Source organism: Thunnus thynnus, chromosome 9 (genome assembly GCF_963924715.1).
Source record: "Thunnus thynnus chromosome 9, fThuThy2.1, whole genome shotgun sequence".
Classification (NCBI taxonomy): Eukaryota; Metazoa; Chordata; class Actinopteri; order Scombriformes; family Scombridae; genus Thunnus; species Thunnus thynnus.
Window position 1 is genome coordinate 17,299,412 of NC_089525.1, and position 13,289 is coordinate 17,312,700.

A 13,289-nucleotide genomic window follows, 5' to 3' on the forward strand; every position below is an offset into this window, starting at 1 on the left:
ACAGTAGCCTCCACAGTTTGTGGCACACTATACTATTTGAATTCATTGGACTTTCTTTGTTGTATCAGGGCAGCACAGTGATGCAGTGGTTAGTACTGTCGCCTCACAGCAAGAGGGTTCTGAGTTCAAACCCACCAGTGTTTCTGTGGTGAGTTTGCATGTTCTCTCCAGGTACTCCGGCTTCCTCCCACAGACCAAAAACATGCAGGTTAGGTTAATTGGTGACTCTACATAGCCTGTAGGTGTGAATAGTTGTCTGTTTCTATACTACATGTTAGCCCTGTGATAGACACAGGGTCAAGGGTGTACCCTGCCTCTTGCCCAATGTCAGCTGAGATCTGGCTCCAGCTCTCCTGCAGCCCTCTACAGGATAAGTGGTAAAGAAAATGGATAGATGGATGTTTGTTGCATCAGTGCCAAGACTTTTTGGCAGCGTATTCCTATTGAAAGTCCCTTGAGAGAACACTGCAACCTTTCTGCTTTATCAAATGATTGTTTTCCCATTAACATAAGTCAGTTACAACAATGCTGAAAACGGTATAATAGGAAGCTTTTTAATCAGGTATGTTGGTGGGATAGTTTGTGTTTACTCGATCTTGTAGAAGCAGAATTGATTGAAAAGCTGTAAGATGGCATTTAGCCTCATTGGGAATCATTTAAATTACTAGGAAAAAAGGTCACTCAACAAAAATAGCTTTTATTGATACGTAAAATCAATTATATTAAGGCAACAGCAATGCTGAGACTGACAAGTAGAGTGAGTAAGTGCATAACTTTAGTTTAGGCTGAATATTTGTTTGGAACTGTTTGTAAAACAAATGCGTATAAATCAGTAAAGGAAATGAGAGATTTCAAAAATGACTGTCACTTTCTTTGGCTGGATCACTGGGCTTCACATCCTCTGATTTGGAGCTCTGTTGAAACAAACAAAAATGTATACTGTAAAATACAAGGTGCATCTTTGTTAGGGGTAAAAAATAACCTAAGATATGTTCATGATGTTAATCTGGACAATTGTGTTGGTATAAATATATACAATACAATACATATAAGTAGATTTTGATCATTTAGACATTGCTTTGAATAATCTAGACTAATGTTGATGATAAATCTGCAATGCTGCCTTTTACCTTACAGGAACAGTTTGACATTTTGGGAAATATTCTTATTTGCTTGCTTGCTGAAAGTTAGATGAGAAGATCTATACTATCATATATGTACATTAAATACAATGCTACAACCTGGAGACAGTTAGCTTAGCTTAGCTTAAAGACTGTAAAGAGGGGGAAACAGCTATCCTGGCTCTGTCCGAAGGTAAAAAATCCACCTACAGTACCAGTACAGATAAAACACGATATAATGTGTTAATAAGTGATCTTAAAAGGTGCTGATAGGAGTATTTTTTTTTATCTTTGGATGGAGCCGGGCTAGCTGTTCCTCCCTATTCCCAGTTTTTATGCTAAACTAACTGTCACCTGGCTGTTGCTTCGCGCACAGATGTGAGAGTGGTATCGGTCTTCTCATCTAACCAATAACCAAAATGTCAAACTATTCCTTTAACTGTAGTACTCATTCTTGAATGTCAAATGTGTGTTTCTCTATCATACTGCATTAAAAGTGTCGGTCTTTGTTTCTACCTTGGACTTGAAGAGGAGGTTGATGACGCCCTTTGAGCGTCTGTCTGCTGTTCGGTCAGAGGTTGCACAGACAGACATGCTCTTACTGTCCCTCCTGGCTCTGGTGGTGTCGACCTCCTCTGGTCCCCCCGCCACCACCAAGGAGAGACCTACAGCCAGTGACAACAGAGGATTTATTGTTTGCAACTCACTGATTACCCGGTTACAACAAAACATCTACCTCTTCCTGCAGCCAGACATTTTTTTTGTGAGTAATTGAGTTCTCACAGCTGTTCTTCTGATGAACTGTGTACTCTGGCAACACTGGTGGCACTCTGTGTATGTTCAGTGAGGCAGTACAGCCTGTAGTCAGTGGTGCTAATCAGAGGTAGTGTATTAACACTACAGTCAAGATTGGCTCAGCTGGCCATGTCCAACATGGCAGGATGCCAGTGAAACGTCAGTGAATTGTGGTCTGATGCACTATTTTAAAGTGATGCGTTTTGTAACTGCAATAATGAAATATAAACCGAATGAAACTGCTGCCCATTTTGGAAAAACTACAACTGACATGACTGATTCACTAATTTGCCACCTTACATCAGAGTTTGTGTTAGGTCAGGCTACTACTGCAACACTCCCCAGCATACAGATTTGTTTTCTTCACACACTAGACTTCAGAGGCATATTCCTGTAATGACCTTGTGTGTGTATCTTTGCAGTCAGCTAAAAAAACACACAGTACTTCCTCTCAGGACATGACTTTGTATTTTTCACTCTGTAGGCCTTGGGCTATAGGTGTACCTAAATAACTCTATGACTCAGTGATTTAATAGCAGCACTGTGTGGATTGATGTGTATGTTTGTCACCTGTAATGGCAGGCAGGGATCTGGAGTTTGCATTGGTCAACGAGACAGTTCCTTCATTAGGCTCAGACAAGTTGGTGTCACTGCGGAACTCCTGTTTCTTGGACAGCTAGAGGGAGACAGAGATCACACAAAAACTCAGCATCAACAACTCAAGAGAACTCAGCATCCCTCATCATGCTGTCTTTCCAGTTCTTCTCTTCCTCTCTGTCTCATATTCCTTTCTCTCTCATCTTCCTTCCACTAACACTCCCTCTCACCCGTTTGCAGTCCAGCGTACTCGTCCTCTCTCTCTCCTCTGTAATGAAGATCATGCTGCTCCTCTTCTTCTTCTTCTTACTTTTCCTCAGCTTGACCTCTGCATCGCCCACGGTCACCACGCCTTCCTCCACTGTACTTATGCTCACGCTGCCGCTGGAGCGCTGCAGGGTGGTGGGCCAAGAAGACACTGGCGACTCAGGGGGGAGGTCCCTGAGAGGAGGAAGGGGGTGAGGAGTAAATTAAATGGGTTGAATAATGATTGTTGTCCTAAAAAAAATGTTTCATGACAAATACGTCTTTACAGTTTGAGATGAGTTATATGCTTGACCTTGTGCCACAAATTAAGACAAATTGGTGATCATTTTATATACATTTTATATACTATAGTGCTGTGATGTGTCATTCTTGCAATGAATCTGGTTTTTAAAGCTACATCTGTATGCTACCTGTCTGCATGAGGCTTGGTTGGAGTCCCACATTCAGATCCCTGCAAAGAGGAAATTGAGATGACAGACTGACGAAAGGAGCGCAGCATGGAGCGAGGACGGGTGGACTTCCTCTCATCCATGTCTGGCTGGAGAGAGAAAGATTGAGATAGAATTGAACAATACGTAGAAAAAAACAAAAAGAAAATATCACAGTGGTAGTGCTGTTCATAAACCGTGAAACTAGGCAGCAATACATGCTAGAAAAGCAATAGTAAGTGAAGTCCCTCTTAAAAACAGTGCATCATAACTCCTACTCATCATTACTTTAATCTCTCCTGAAGGGCTCACCCAATTTACAAGTTAATGACCATATTTAGCCCCAGTCACCACCATCCCAGCCCTGTTCTGGTTGTACAGATATTTAAAGGTACAAATCCCATATCAACACTCTTCTCAGAGGCTTTTGTGAGTACTTTGATCTTTAAAATTCGCCTGGGTCAGCTCATTTGTAGCTTAATTAAGCCAACTCCACCACAGTAACTCTGAATACAGCTTTGCAGAAAAGAACATGTTTTGGATTACAGAGAAACACCATGTTTCGGTATAAAGTCTTTTATTCCCCAACTTTTTCTCCTTTCCCTCTTTCATCCTTCCCCCCCACCAGTTCTTACCAGCTCTCTCACTCCATACTCCTTCTCCACTTTCTTCCTGAGCTGTTTGAAACACTCCTCCATGCGGTCGTGGAACGGACGCAGATCATCCATCACTCTCTTCCCGTGGAGAGAGATTCCTCCACCTAGTAATGGAATCTAAAAATGCAAATGTTAGAGTGTTTTGTGTTAATTAAAGTATCAGAACTTCCGCATAAAAGTATATGAGGTGTTATGAATGTGCAGGGATTTAAGAAATGTGTGTTTGGTACCTGCCATGCGATGAGGTCTTTAAGGCGCAGCAGTTTGTCTCGGTCCTCTGGGTGCTGCTGGGTGTACTCGTCAGTAAAGAACGCCTAAGACCGAGGAAATATTGAAAACTCATTTAAGGAATGACGGCTATAGGTTTCACTTGCTCAGGCAGTTTGTAAATTAACAACTGACTTCTTCACCCCCCGTGCGCTTTCTAAGCACACTGATCTCATCCTATGTGGGATATTAGAACACTGAATGGCGTTTGAGTGTGAATACTAATAATATTTCAAGTTATGAAGACACCAGGCTTTAATAGGCTCATTGCATTTGATGTCATTTAGACAGTAAAATTAGCTTCAGATAATATGCAGAGCTTCAGGAGGTGAAAGTGATTTTTGATACTAAATGAAAGTCAATTTACCACGAGAGATGAGTCTCACAGCGACACAGTCTCTTAAACTCAGATAACTTTTTATGGGCTTACTCTTCACTGGAAAATTTGTAAAATAGTACTGATGTGGTGAATCTTTGTCATTGAGGGAAAAACAAATCAAAGTGCAATGAACATGATTCTATAGGAGCACTACTTAGTCATGATGACACATGTTTATTATAAAGAACCATTATCAACTGTTCAACATATGATTAATAACTTAATTGAATAATTCATTACAGTACAAAGGTCATTCATTGACCCAGACAAGGCTATTTGCTGGCAGCTATAGATTAGATGGATTGGAGAGGGTTTGATTCAAAGGCTGATCCTGGACAGTTTACCTTTTCATACTTGGCAAAGCCACCCATGACAGCAGGGTCCACGATGCCGTTGAGCAGCATGGAGAGGGGGTTGATGGGAAGGGCACTGTCGGCCTGATATTGGTTAATCATGGTCAGAATCTTCTCATTGGTGGACTCCATGGTCTCAATAGCATTCTCCAATGGAGACAAGGTAGTCTGGGGACGGAGGCCCAGAAGAAGCACAAACAGAGGGAAGGGGGACAGAAATAAAAGAGCGAGGAAAGAAGGAATGGACCATGAAGTAAGGGTGGAGGGATGTGAGGGACAGATGTGAGAGAAAAAGAATAAATAATGTAAAAATAAAGAAGGACAACGATTTCAATCAGTGGTGGTGAAATGTGGAACATGTTACACTGGGGGCAATCGTTCACAGCAAACATACAAGTCAAACATGGAGAAAAATACACCCCTACAGACTTACATGTTTCATGTCAGTAGCCTCAAACCAGCGCAGGATCCCTGGCAGTTTATACACAGTGGTGAAGGTGGTGCGTTCGATCCACATAGACTGAAACGGAGGGACGTAGAGGAGAAAACAAGGAAAGCAGTTAGATCAATCTATGACACTTGTGAATAATGTGATATTATATTGCGTATTAAAGTCTGAACTCTTACCAGGCACAATGTGATATTTAATATCACTCTAAAGTAATATCTGAACCTGATTTCACAGAACAAGTGCTCATCAACCTTAAAGCATAACCTGATGTCTTATCATATTCTACACTCTGCTGTAAAATCCTATTATTATAGACAATAGGACCTCATCTTTTCAGGTGCCAATAACAATGCAATACATTGTGTACAATAGCTTCTAAAGACTTTCATAGTCCCTATGGTCATAAATCTTTTCATTTTAAAAAATAGTAACTCACAGCAAACTCGTTGTTTGGGTCCACAGGTCCTTTCCTCACAGGTCTGGAATAGTGAAACCGCTGCACGTAGTTGGACTTGTAGAAGCTACATTGTCAAAGAGGGAGAAAGAGGTAAATGTTAAACAAAGAGAAGAGGGATAAATTAAATAATTTACAAAAGAGGGAAATGTGTCACTATAAAAATCATTTCACAGACACTTTATGAAAATGTGATGAGTTAAACGACACTGACTTGATAATCTGGTCAGGGACCGGTTTGTTCTTCAGGCGAGGAGGGATCTCGAGGACAGGCTGCACTGTGAAACACTGGATATCTGTTTCGGATCACTCAGGAATAAAACATCACAACATAATGAGAATATCACTCTATCCCTATGGCCGAGTGAATTACATTACAAAAAATTACATTTCAATCTATCCATCCAGACAGTTTTTGTGTGAATGGATAGATCTAGAACGCACAGATCTGATGTAAAGAGGACATTTCTGTGTTTAAGGCATTTTTGTTTTTAGGAAAACACTAGATTGAATTTTAAATAGTTTACTTGTGTGCTTTGTGTACACCATGTGTGGCGTCTTTCCAATTGTTCATTTGTTTATTTTTGTGTGGGTTTTATGCTGCCTGAAGGATACACTGAAGTGGAGAGTTCATGATATCCTCCCCTGGCATGGTGGTGGTGTTGAGGCGCACGGAGCTGGGGAACTGGCTCATCAGCTGGTTCTGGAAGTCCTCTCTACGCTCGTACTCCTTACCGCGGTGGATAAACACCTTGTTCTGAAGCCATGGGAAATTAACTGGTGTTAATGATGATGAAAATGCACCAGTTTATCCTGTGATCTTCATTGGGAAAATCTCCTTTTATTTTGACCTCATACAGAAGAGCTTGTAATGTAGTTACTGCATATTTTTCTTAAGCACAAAAAGGTCGGCCTGTGACTGTCTCATCATCTACACTCTGCCCTGCTCCCCAAAGAACTGAGTCACTGACTTCACTAATGAATACAAGAGCTATAGCTGAATATTTTACTTCTGCAGCTTGCTGAAATCTCCAGATCCACAACGTTCCCAAAAGGTTCTTTTATGTCCCATTCTGTGCTAACTATCTGGCTGGTGTGTTTAGAAACTTGCCCACCTCTGCAATGTTAAATACCTTAGCTTCAGTGCTGATAATGGAAAAAAGTATTTTTGAACCTATTATACAAGGAAAGAGAGCCAGTGTTACTTTTGTGTCTGGTGAGTGTGTGTGTGCCTTCAAGTCTATGACAAGTAAGAACATTATTTGTAATAGTATTCATAGACTCTACTCTCACCAAACAGAGATGTAAATACAAACCCTGAGGAATGGAGGGTAGCCCTGTCCATAGTAGCCCACTGCAAAGTAGTCCGGCTTTGGCCTCAAGATCTTCATAATGTTCTCATAGAACTTTGCTTGTTTCTCCTGCAGAGAGAGAGACAAAGAGAGCGACAGAGGATGTGTTCAGGGGAGAGTTTCAGATGTGCACTGTGTACAGCCGTAGCAGCTTTATCAGCTTGGGTCGATGACAAAGCTACGCTCAGCAGAATGCTGGGCCTTCGACGGTGATAGATGTATAAAAAATTAGAGTGCATGCCATCCAAGGGCAATGTCTGTCATTTATATAACCACATAAATTCAGAATTAGCTGAGAAAGCCACTGCTGAAGTCATATAAAGAGATTTTTTTACATGGTTGGGAAAAGTGTGGTTCTCTTTGAGGAGGAGAAAAGAAGAGCAGAGTGAAGGGGAGATATAGGGGAAGGTGGTGCTAAAGCACAAGGAAGGATTTCGGTGCAGAGGGAATCGCTCCTGCTGTGGTGTCTGAGCAAGAGATGAGAGAAACAATCACACTTTGCGCATGGGGTCATATACTGATTATGGAAGCCCAAAGCAGAGTTCCTCAGAAGAAAACCTGATTTGTAGGGAGGATTCATTCTTAAACAAGGACGTTGAATGCTGAATTATTGGTAATGTTTGAGAGTGCAGATGACTAAATTGGTGGTGAAACTGCTTCTTGGGAACACTATGTTCAGATGTTAAGAAAACTTATTACTCCTTGCAATTTAGAACTTGTAGACAGGCTGCCTGACAATTTGCTGAAATTTAGTTCTGTATAAAGGCCGAAGACAAAACCAAATTATATGGCCAGTGCACATATTTTATTTATATCAAACATGTATTAATTATATGCTGCCCCAGGCTTGATCTCATGCAATCTGCATGCCGCCCAAACAGAGCCACAGAGGACGCCATCGCCCACGTCCTATACAGCACCCTCTCCCACCTGGAAGAGAAGGACACCTATGAGAGGATGCTGTTCGTGGACTACAGCTCAGCGTTCAACACCATAGTGCCCTCCAGGCTTGTCAGTAAGCTCAAGGATCCGGGCCAGTACTGTGTGACTGGATCCTGGACTCGTTAAAAAAGGCCCAACAGCGCCTGTATGGCCTCAGGTGCCTAAAGAAATTTGGCCAGAGGTCCCAAATCCTCAGGGACTTCTACCAGGGCACCATAGAGACCTTGCTGACAGGCTGCTTCACAACCTGGTATGGCAGCTGCATCAGCATGGACCACAGTTCGCTAGGGAGGGTGGTGCACACAGTCCAGTACTTCACCAAGTGTGAACTACCCAGCCTGCAGGAGCTGTCAGACACACACAGAGACATTATCCCCCCACACACAGACACACATTCTACTTTATGTTTATAATTGAGGTCGTAGTGGGTGGCGGTGGTGTACTGGAGTGCATTATATTGGTTGGTGTTCCTAATATTTTGCCCCCCTCTGGTATGCTAATGCTTCGTAACAGCAGAATTTATGGCAGAGTTGTTGTATTGGATTGCATTAGATTGCACAGCTGTTCCTAATGCAGTGGCCGGTGAGTGTATATTTATATATTTTTTATTGCTTTTTATATTTTGTTATTATATGTCTTTTTATATATATATCTACTTACTGTTTTTCTGTAATGGAGACTCCCAGCCAAAGTATTTCCCACGATTGTACTTGTATAACCAGAGTGGCAATAAGCATCTTGAATCTTAAATCTTGAATCTATAATAGGGGTTCAGCACTGAAAGTGAGCTTAGTTGCTGCTGCTATAAAAACTTGAATAAATTGAATAATTCTCTTCTTTTTCTTTAAACACCCTCTAACATTAAGGAACAGCTACAGTAAGGAAAGAATTCAGGGCAGAAGGCTGAGAGAAGAAAGTACAGAAACATTGTGAGATAATGATTATTGTGGAAAGGATATGGAGGTTTGAGTTTGTGTCATGTATTACCAGTCTCTTGCTGAGTAGCTCGTAGTCAAAGATCTCATTTTCGTATTGTTCAGCCAGCTCCTTACACAGAGTGATAGCCTCTTCCCACATCTAAAAACACACACCAAGGAAAGAAACAGAAGTGTCACTCATTACACCATCTGCTGATAAATCAGCAGCAGCTGTTGTGGTGGGAATTCATCTCTTGAAAATCTCTGTTTCCAGGTCTCTGGAGAGTGGAGGGAAATGTCTGTATCACTGCTTCAGAGAACATAAAGCAGTCATGGAGAATACAAAGTGAATGTGACACCAACATACCGCACAGAGGATATGACTGCATAATTACAACACTGTCTGATCGTCAAATCTTCTGAATGTATCATAATGAATTGGAGAATTTAACCAAACAAATTGTGCATTGCATGCTGATTTTAATCATCTGTTTAGCCCCAAGTAAAGGAATTCCTTAGCCTCAGGTACTTTAACGTGTTTGCCTTTTTGCAAAAGGAATTCATAAATTTAATTGAAAACAGCAAAACTTTACTGTCTTGTAAAAACAAATTTCTAAAGACAATATTTTCTCCAGAGTGAAAAAATCTTACTACAATTGATTTTGGAGCATTGATTAACTCTCTCTGAACATTAGCCACCGTAGGCATTATTATGAAAACAGAGGCATGATCTAAAAAGATGCTGACCTTGCCCTTGTCGAAGTAGTCGATGATGGTGTCGTAGAGCTGTTCTTTGAGCTGCCGCTGGGTTTGGGAGCCGTGGAACTCAAACTGGGGGCTGCACATATCATCTGACCACTGGGATGGAGACAGGAGGTAAGACAAAGATATGGGGGGGGGAACAAAGACAAAAGATGTGAGAGATACTGTATGTAAAAGTATAGATATTTCTTATTGCTGAAACAAAAGAAAAAGAGTTGCAGTCAAACCAACTCGCTGTCCCATTTATCATTATGCTGAGGAGAGGAAAGGAAGAACTTAGAGCTAAGAGTTTCTTTGCTCTAATAAATCAATATTAGTCCTGAGCAACGTGTGCACACAAACAGTTGCATAGTGCTCATTTATTATATAAATGAGACAATAGCTCATCTTCAATTATATTAATTACACAGAAATGTAGTTAGAAACCAAACAAAAAAAGTACCTAATGATCTCCGAAACTGACTTATATTATTCTAACTTCTTTATCTGGCATAGAGCATGCAGTGTGTTACAGGCCCACTCTTTCTATTCGTGTGAAACAAGCATGACATGATTGACATTGGTGATGAATGGAGATTATAAAAAACGTTATAGAGTTCAACTGCTTTGATGTAATGATACTAGACAGAGAGAAGAGGAGACATAGAGCGAGAGGTGCCCCTATTCCTCTGTCCCTCTCTATGAGCCTCCGGGTGTCCCATAAAAAAGATGAAGAGACAAAAGAGGTCAAACGCACTCAGACACATGCATACACACAAATACACACACACACACATACGCGTGCACACTGCATCAATCACTATAGTGATGCAGCCACAGTGGCCAATGCCATGCCATAAACTAACCTCGGAGTTTTATCATTTGGAGGCAAGCGATGTAGCAACCATTTATCAGCTCATAAAAAATGGTCTCACTCGTGGCAGACAGACAAGTGATTAGGCAGAACAAGACACTGGATCCAGCATTAAATGACGCCATTTCACTTTATGTGTGTGTGTGTGTGTGTGTGTCGTACCTTGAGCAGGCGAGAGTGGAGGAGAAGTGTGTATGCTGCCTCAGTGTAGTTTTCACCCTCCAGGTGAAGGTCCCTTAGCTTGTAAAGGTACCTGATTACACACGTTTACAAACACACACACACACAGATAGCCACAGAGGTCAAATTAATTTAATATGCCACTTATACATTGTTCCACCAGATGCCACTGTTGGGCAACTTCACGTCCTGCAAATGAAGCATTAATCACAAGTGTGTCACCGTCTTGCTCACTCTGTCTCTTTCATACACACATGCTCACCTGCCCCTTGTACATACCCTGAAATATTCACACACATACACACTCAACAGCATAATCCAACATGTCTCTTTATGAATAAAGCATTGCAGTGGGTCTGATGGTCTTACAGCTGTTTTGTAGCCCAATAACGTTTTATTGGCATGAAGAAGAGGAAAAGGGAACATTGGACTCTGAGCAAACCAACTTACACTTTTACTGAACAGTTTTTAGTTTTGATCTGACTGTGTATCTATCTCCCTCAGTCAGGAGAAAACATTTTGCCACATAGTCAGAGGCTGGACTTTATTGCTAAGGTACTGAGGACAAAATAGAAAAGTGGCAGCACAATCTCTTGACTCTACGATCAACTGGTCAGTCTGTCTACCTATAATATTCTTCTCACCTCGTCCGACCTCATCCTAACTCCTTCCTCTCACTTTTAACCAACTCAATCGCAAAATTCTGGCTGGAGATCTTATTTGCCTGTTCTGGTGGTTATGGAAGTCCAAGTGCTGTTGACAAAATAAACAAACATTCAGTTCTTATCTTGCTTTCCCAAGTCAATCTGCAGCTTCATCTACTTGTTTGACTGACCTTTTTCCACTGTTGTCTATTTGTCTCTTTTGCTATTCATTCCTCTGGGATTTTATTTTTCTCACCTTCTCTGACTCCATCCTTCCCCCACTTTCACCCTCCATCTCTTTGCCCGAGCCAATCTTTTCACCACTAATTCTCAAGAGCCAAACTCAGCCAAATGCAACTAGGAAAAAGAGATTTCATTTGTCTATACCTTTCCATACAAAACTTATTGTATGGAAAAAAGAAAATCTTAGTTTTGTAGAAATTGGTTGTTCAAGCCAATAAAATGAAGTAAAATGAAGATTTTCGTTATTATTATATTTCATTAATGGAGATATTGGCTTCAAACGGTTCACCAGACACTTTTCTGGTGTATAGTCTATGATTGTAGAAAACTACAGTCTTTACTTCCTGCTTTTCAGCGACAACCCTTGGTGGGTATGATGTGATCTTTCTTCATTGTTTAAAATTTCTGTATTCAAAGAAAGTTTGAAGAAAACCTTGCTGAGGAACACAAGCAAATCAGTTCAGTGCAGTAATTCTGAGACAATAAACAGCCATTTTCCTTTTGTTGGATTCTGTAACACTGACGTAGAACTTTGAATGGGTGAGTCAGAAAATTGCCAAAATGATTTGGATTCTGTTATGGACAGCAGCACAAAGGGGATTTTGAATGAGAGTGTTGTTAAGAAAGTTTTTCTTAGTCAATACTGAGTTTCTGAAAGTGTTTCAGCTTGAAATAAACATTCAAGCATTCAAGATGAGATAAGATTCATAAGTTATGTTTATATTAACTGTTAATATGATTATCAGTGTAAATGAGAGTAATTCAGCTGCAGATTTTAATCTTCCATAATTCATAAAAAGGACTTAGTTTTGGCTTCTATTGGCATTTATAGTAATATAGCTAGATCTTTTTGTAAGATAACATTTTGGCATTTCCATAACATATAAATAGCACTTAAATGTATGTTTGCACTAGACTGTGTTTGTTTGCTAACATCAACTAGTGAGCCAGCCAAATGTTACTATATTCATCTCAACAGAATAGGCGGAGGCAGCTGATCAACCACAGAGCTGAGCTCATATTCACATATACAGATGACTAATTATGTCTATAAACTATTGCCAGAAATGCACCATGGGACCTGACGGGATCTGTATTCTCTTTCTCTCTCTCTCTCTCTGTCCTGCTATCATCCTGTCTTCCTCTGTCTCTCTACCTCTTCCTCCCTCATGTCTATCATGTCTCTCTTTCTCGCTGCTCTCCCCCCAGTCAGACCAAGAGCTGATCCTGTGGATTTTGACATTAATTCAGTGGGACTCATATAATCCGCTGTCAGATTATGGAGCCACACACACACACACATATATACACACATTCAGACACACACATGCACAAACAAAACAGACAAGTACCATTTCAATGTATGTCAGTTTCAGCATGTAAATACCTGATGTACATCCCCTCACGATTGATGTCCTTGTAGAAGTTCTGCAAAATCGAAAGGAGAACTCAGGTTAGTATTTGTCCGCACTGCAGTGACTGTAAGTATGTAAGCAATGTAACTGTGTGACTGTTCCCGTGTATTTGTCTATGTGGCTGTATGTGCATGTGTGTGTGTTACAGTATATTATTTTGCTTGTGTGTGTTAATGTGTGGGAGTGTGTGCATGCGCATTTGTTAGTTAAGCT

General features: G+C 40.8%; 1 protein-coding gene across 1 annotated transcript in view; it reads right to left on the reverse strand.

Annotated features, from left to right (window-relative positions):
• Window positions 1-677: 677 nt before the first annotated feature.
• The window catches only part of LOC137189434 (dedicator of cytokinesis protein 2-like), a 101,003-nt gene continuing 88,391 nt past the window's right edge, over window positions 678-13,289 (reverse strand). The window contains exons 35-51 of the mRNA XM_067599300.1: window positions 13,049-13,089; window positions 10,757-10,847; window positions 9,727-9,837; window positions 9,050-9,139; window positions 7,085-7,189; window positions 6,384-6,525; window positions 5,983-6,064; window positions 5,751-5,835; window positions 5,297-5,383; window positions 4,855-5,031; window positions 4,095-4,178; window positions 3,844-3,981; window positions 3,191-3,318; window positions 2,744-2,954; window positions 2,487-2,592; window positions 1,638-1,786; window positions 678-914 (exon numbers count right to left, since the gene is read on the reverse strand). Coding sequence (XP_067455401.1) covers window positions 852-914; window positions 1,638-1,786; window positions 2,487-2,592; window positions 2,744-2,954; window positions 3,191-3,318; window positions 3,844-3,981; window positions 4,095-4,178; window positions 4,855-5,031; window positions 5,297-5,383; window positions 5,751-5,835; window positions 5,983-6,064; window positions 6,384-6,525; window positions 7,085-7,189; window positions 9,050-9,139; window positions 9,727-9,837; window positions 10,757-10,847; window positions 13,049-13,089 — 1,890 coding nt within the window. The 3' untranslated portion in view covers window positions 678-851. The remainder of the gene's footprint in view (window positions 915-1,637; window positions 1,787-2,486; window positions 2,593-2,743; window positions 2,955-3,190; window positions 3,319-3,843; window positions 3,982-4,094; window positions 4,179-4,854; window positions 5,032-5,296; window positions 5,384-5,750; window positions 5,836-5,982; window positions 6,065-6,383; window positions 6,526-7,084; window positions 7,190-9,049; window positions 9,140-9,726; window positions 9,838-10,756; window positions 10,848-13,048; window positions 13,090-13,289) is intronic.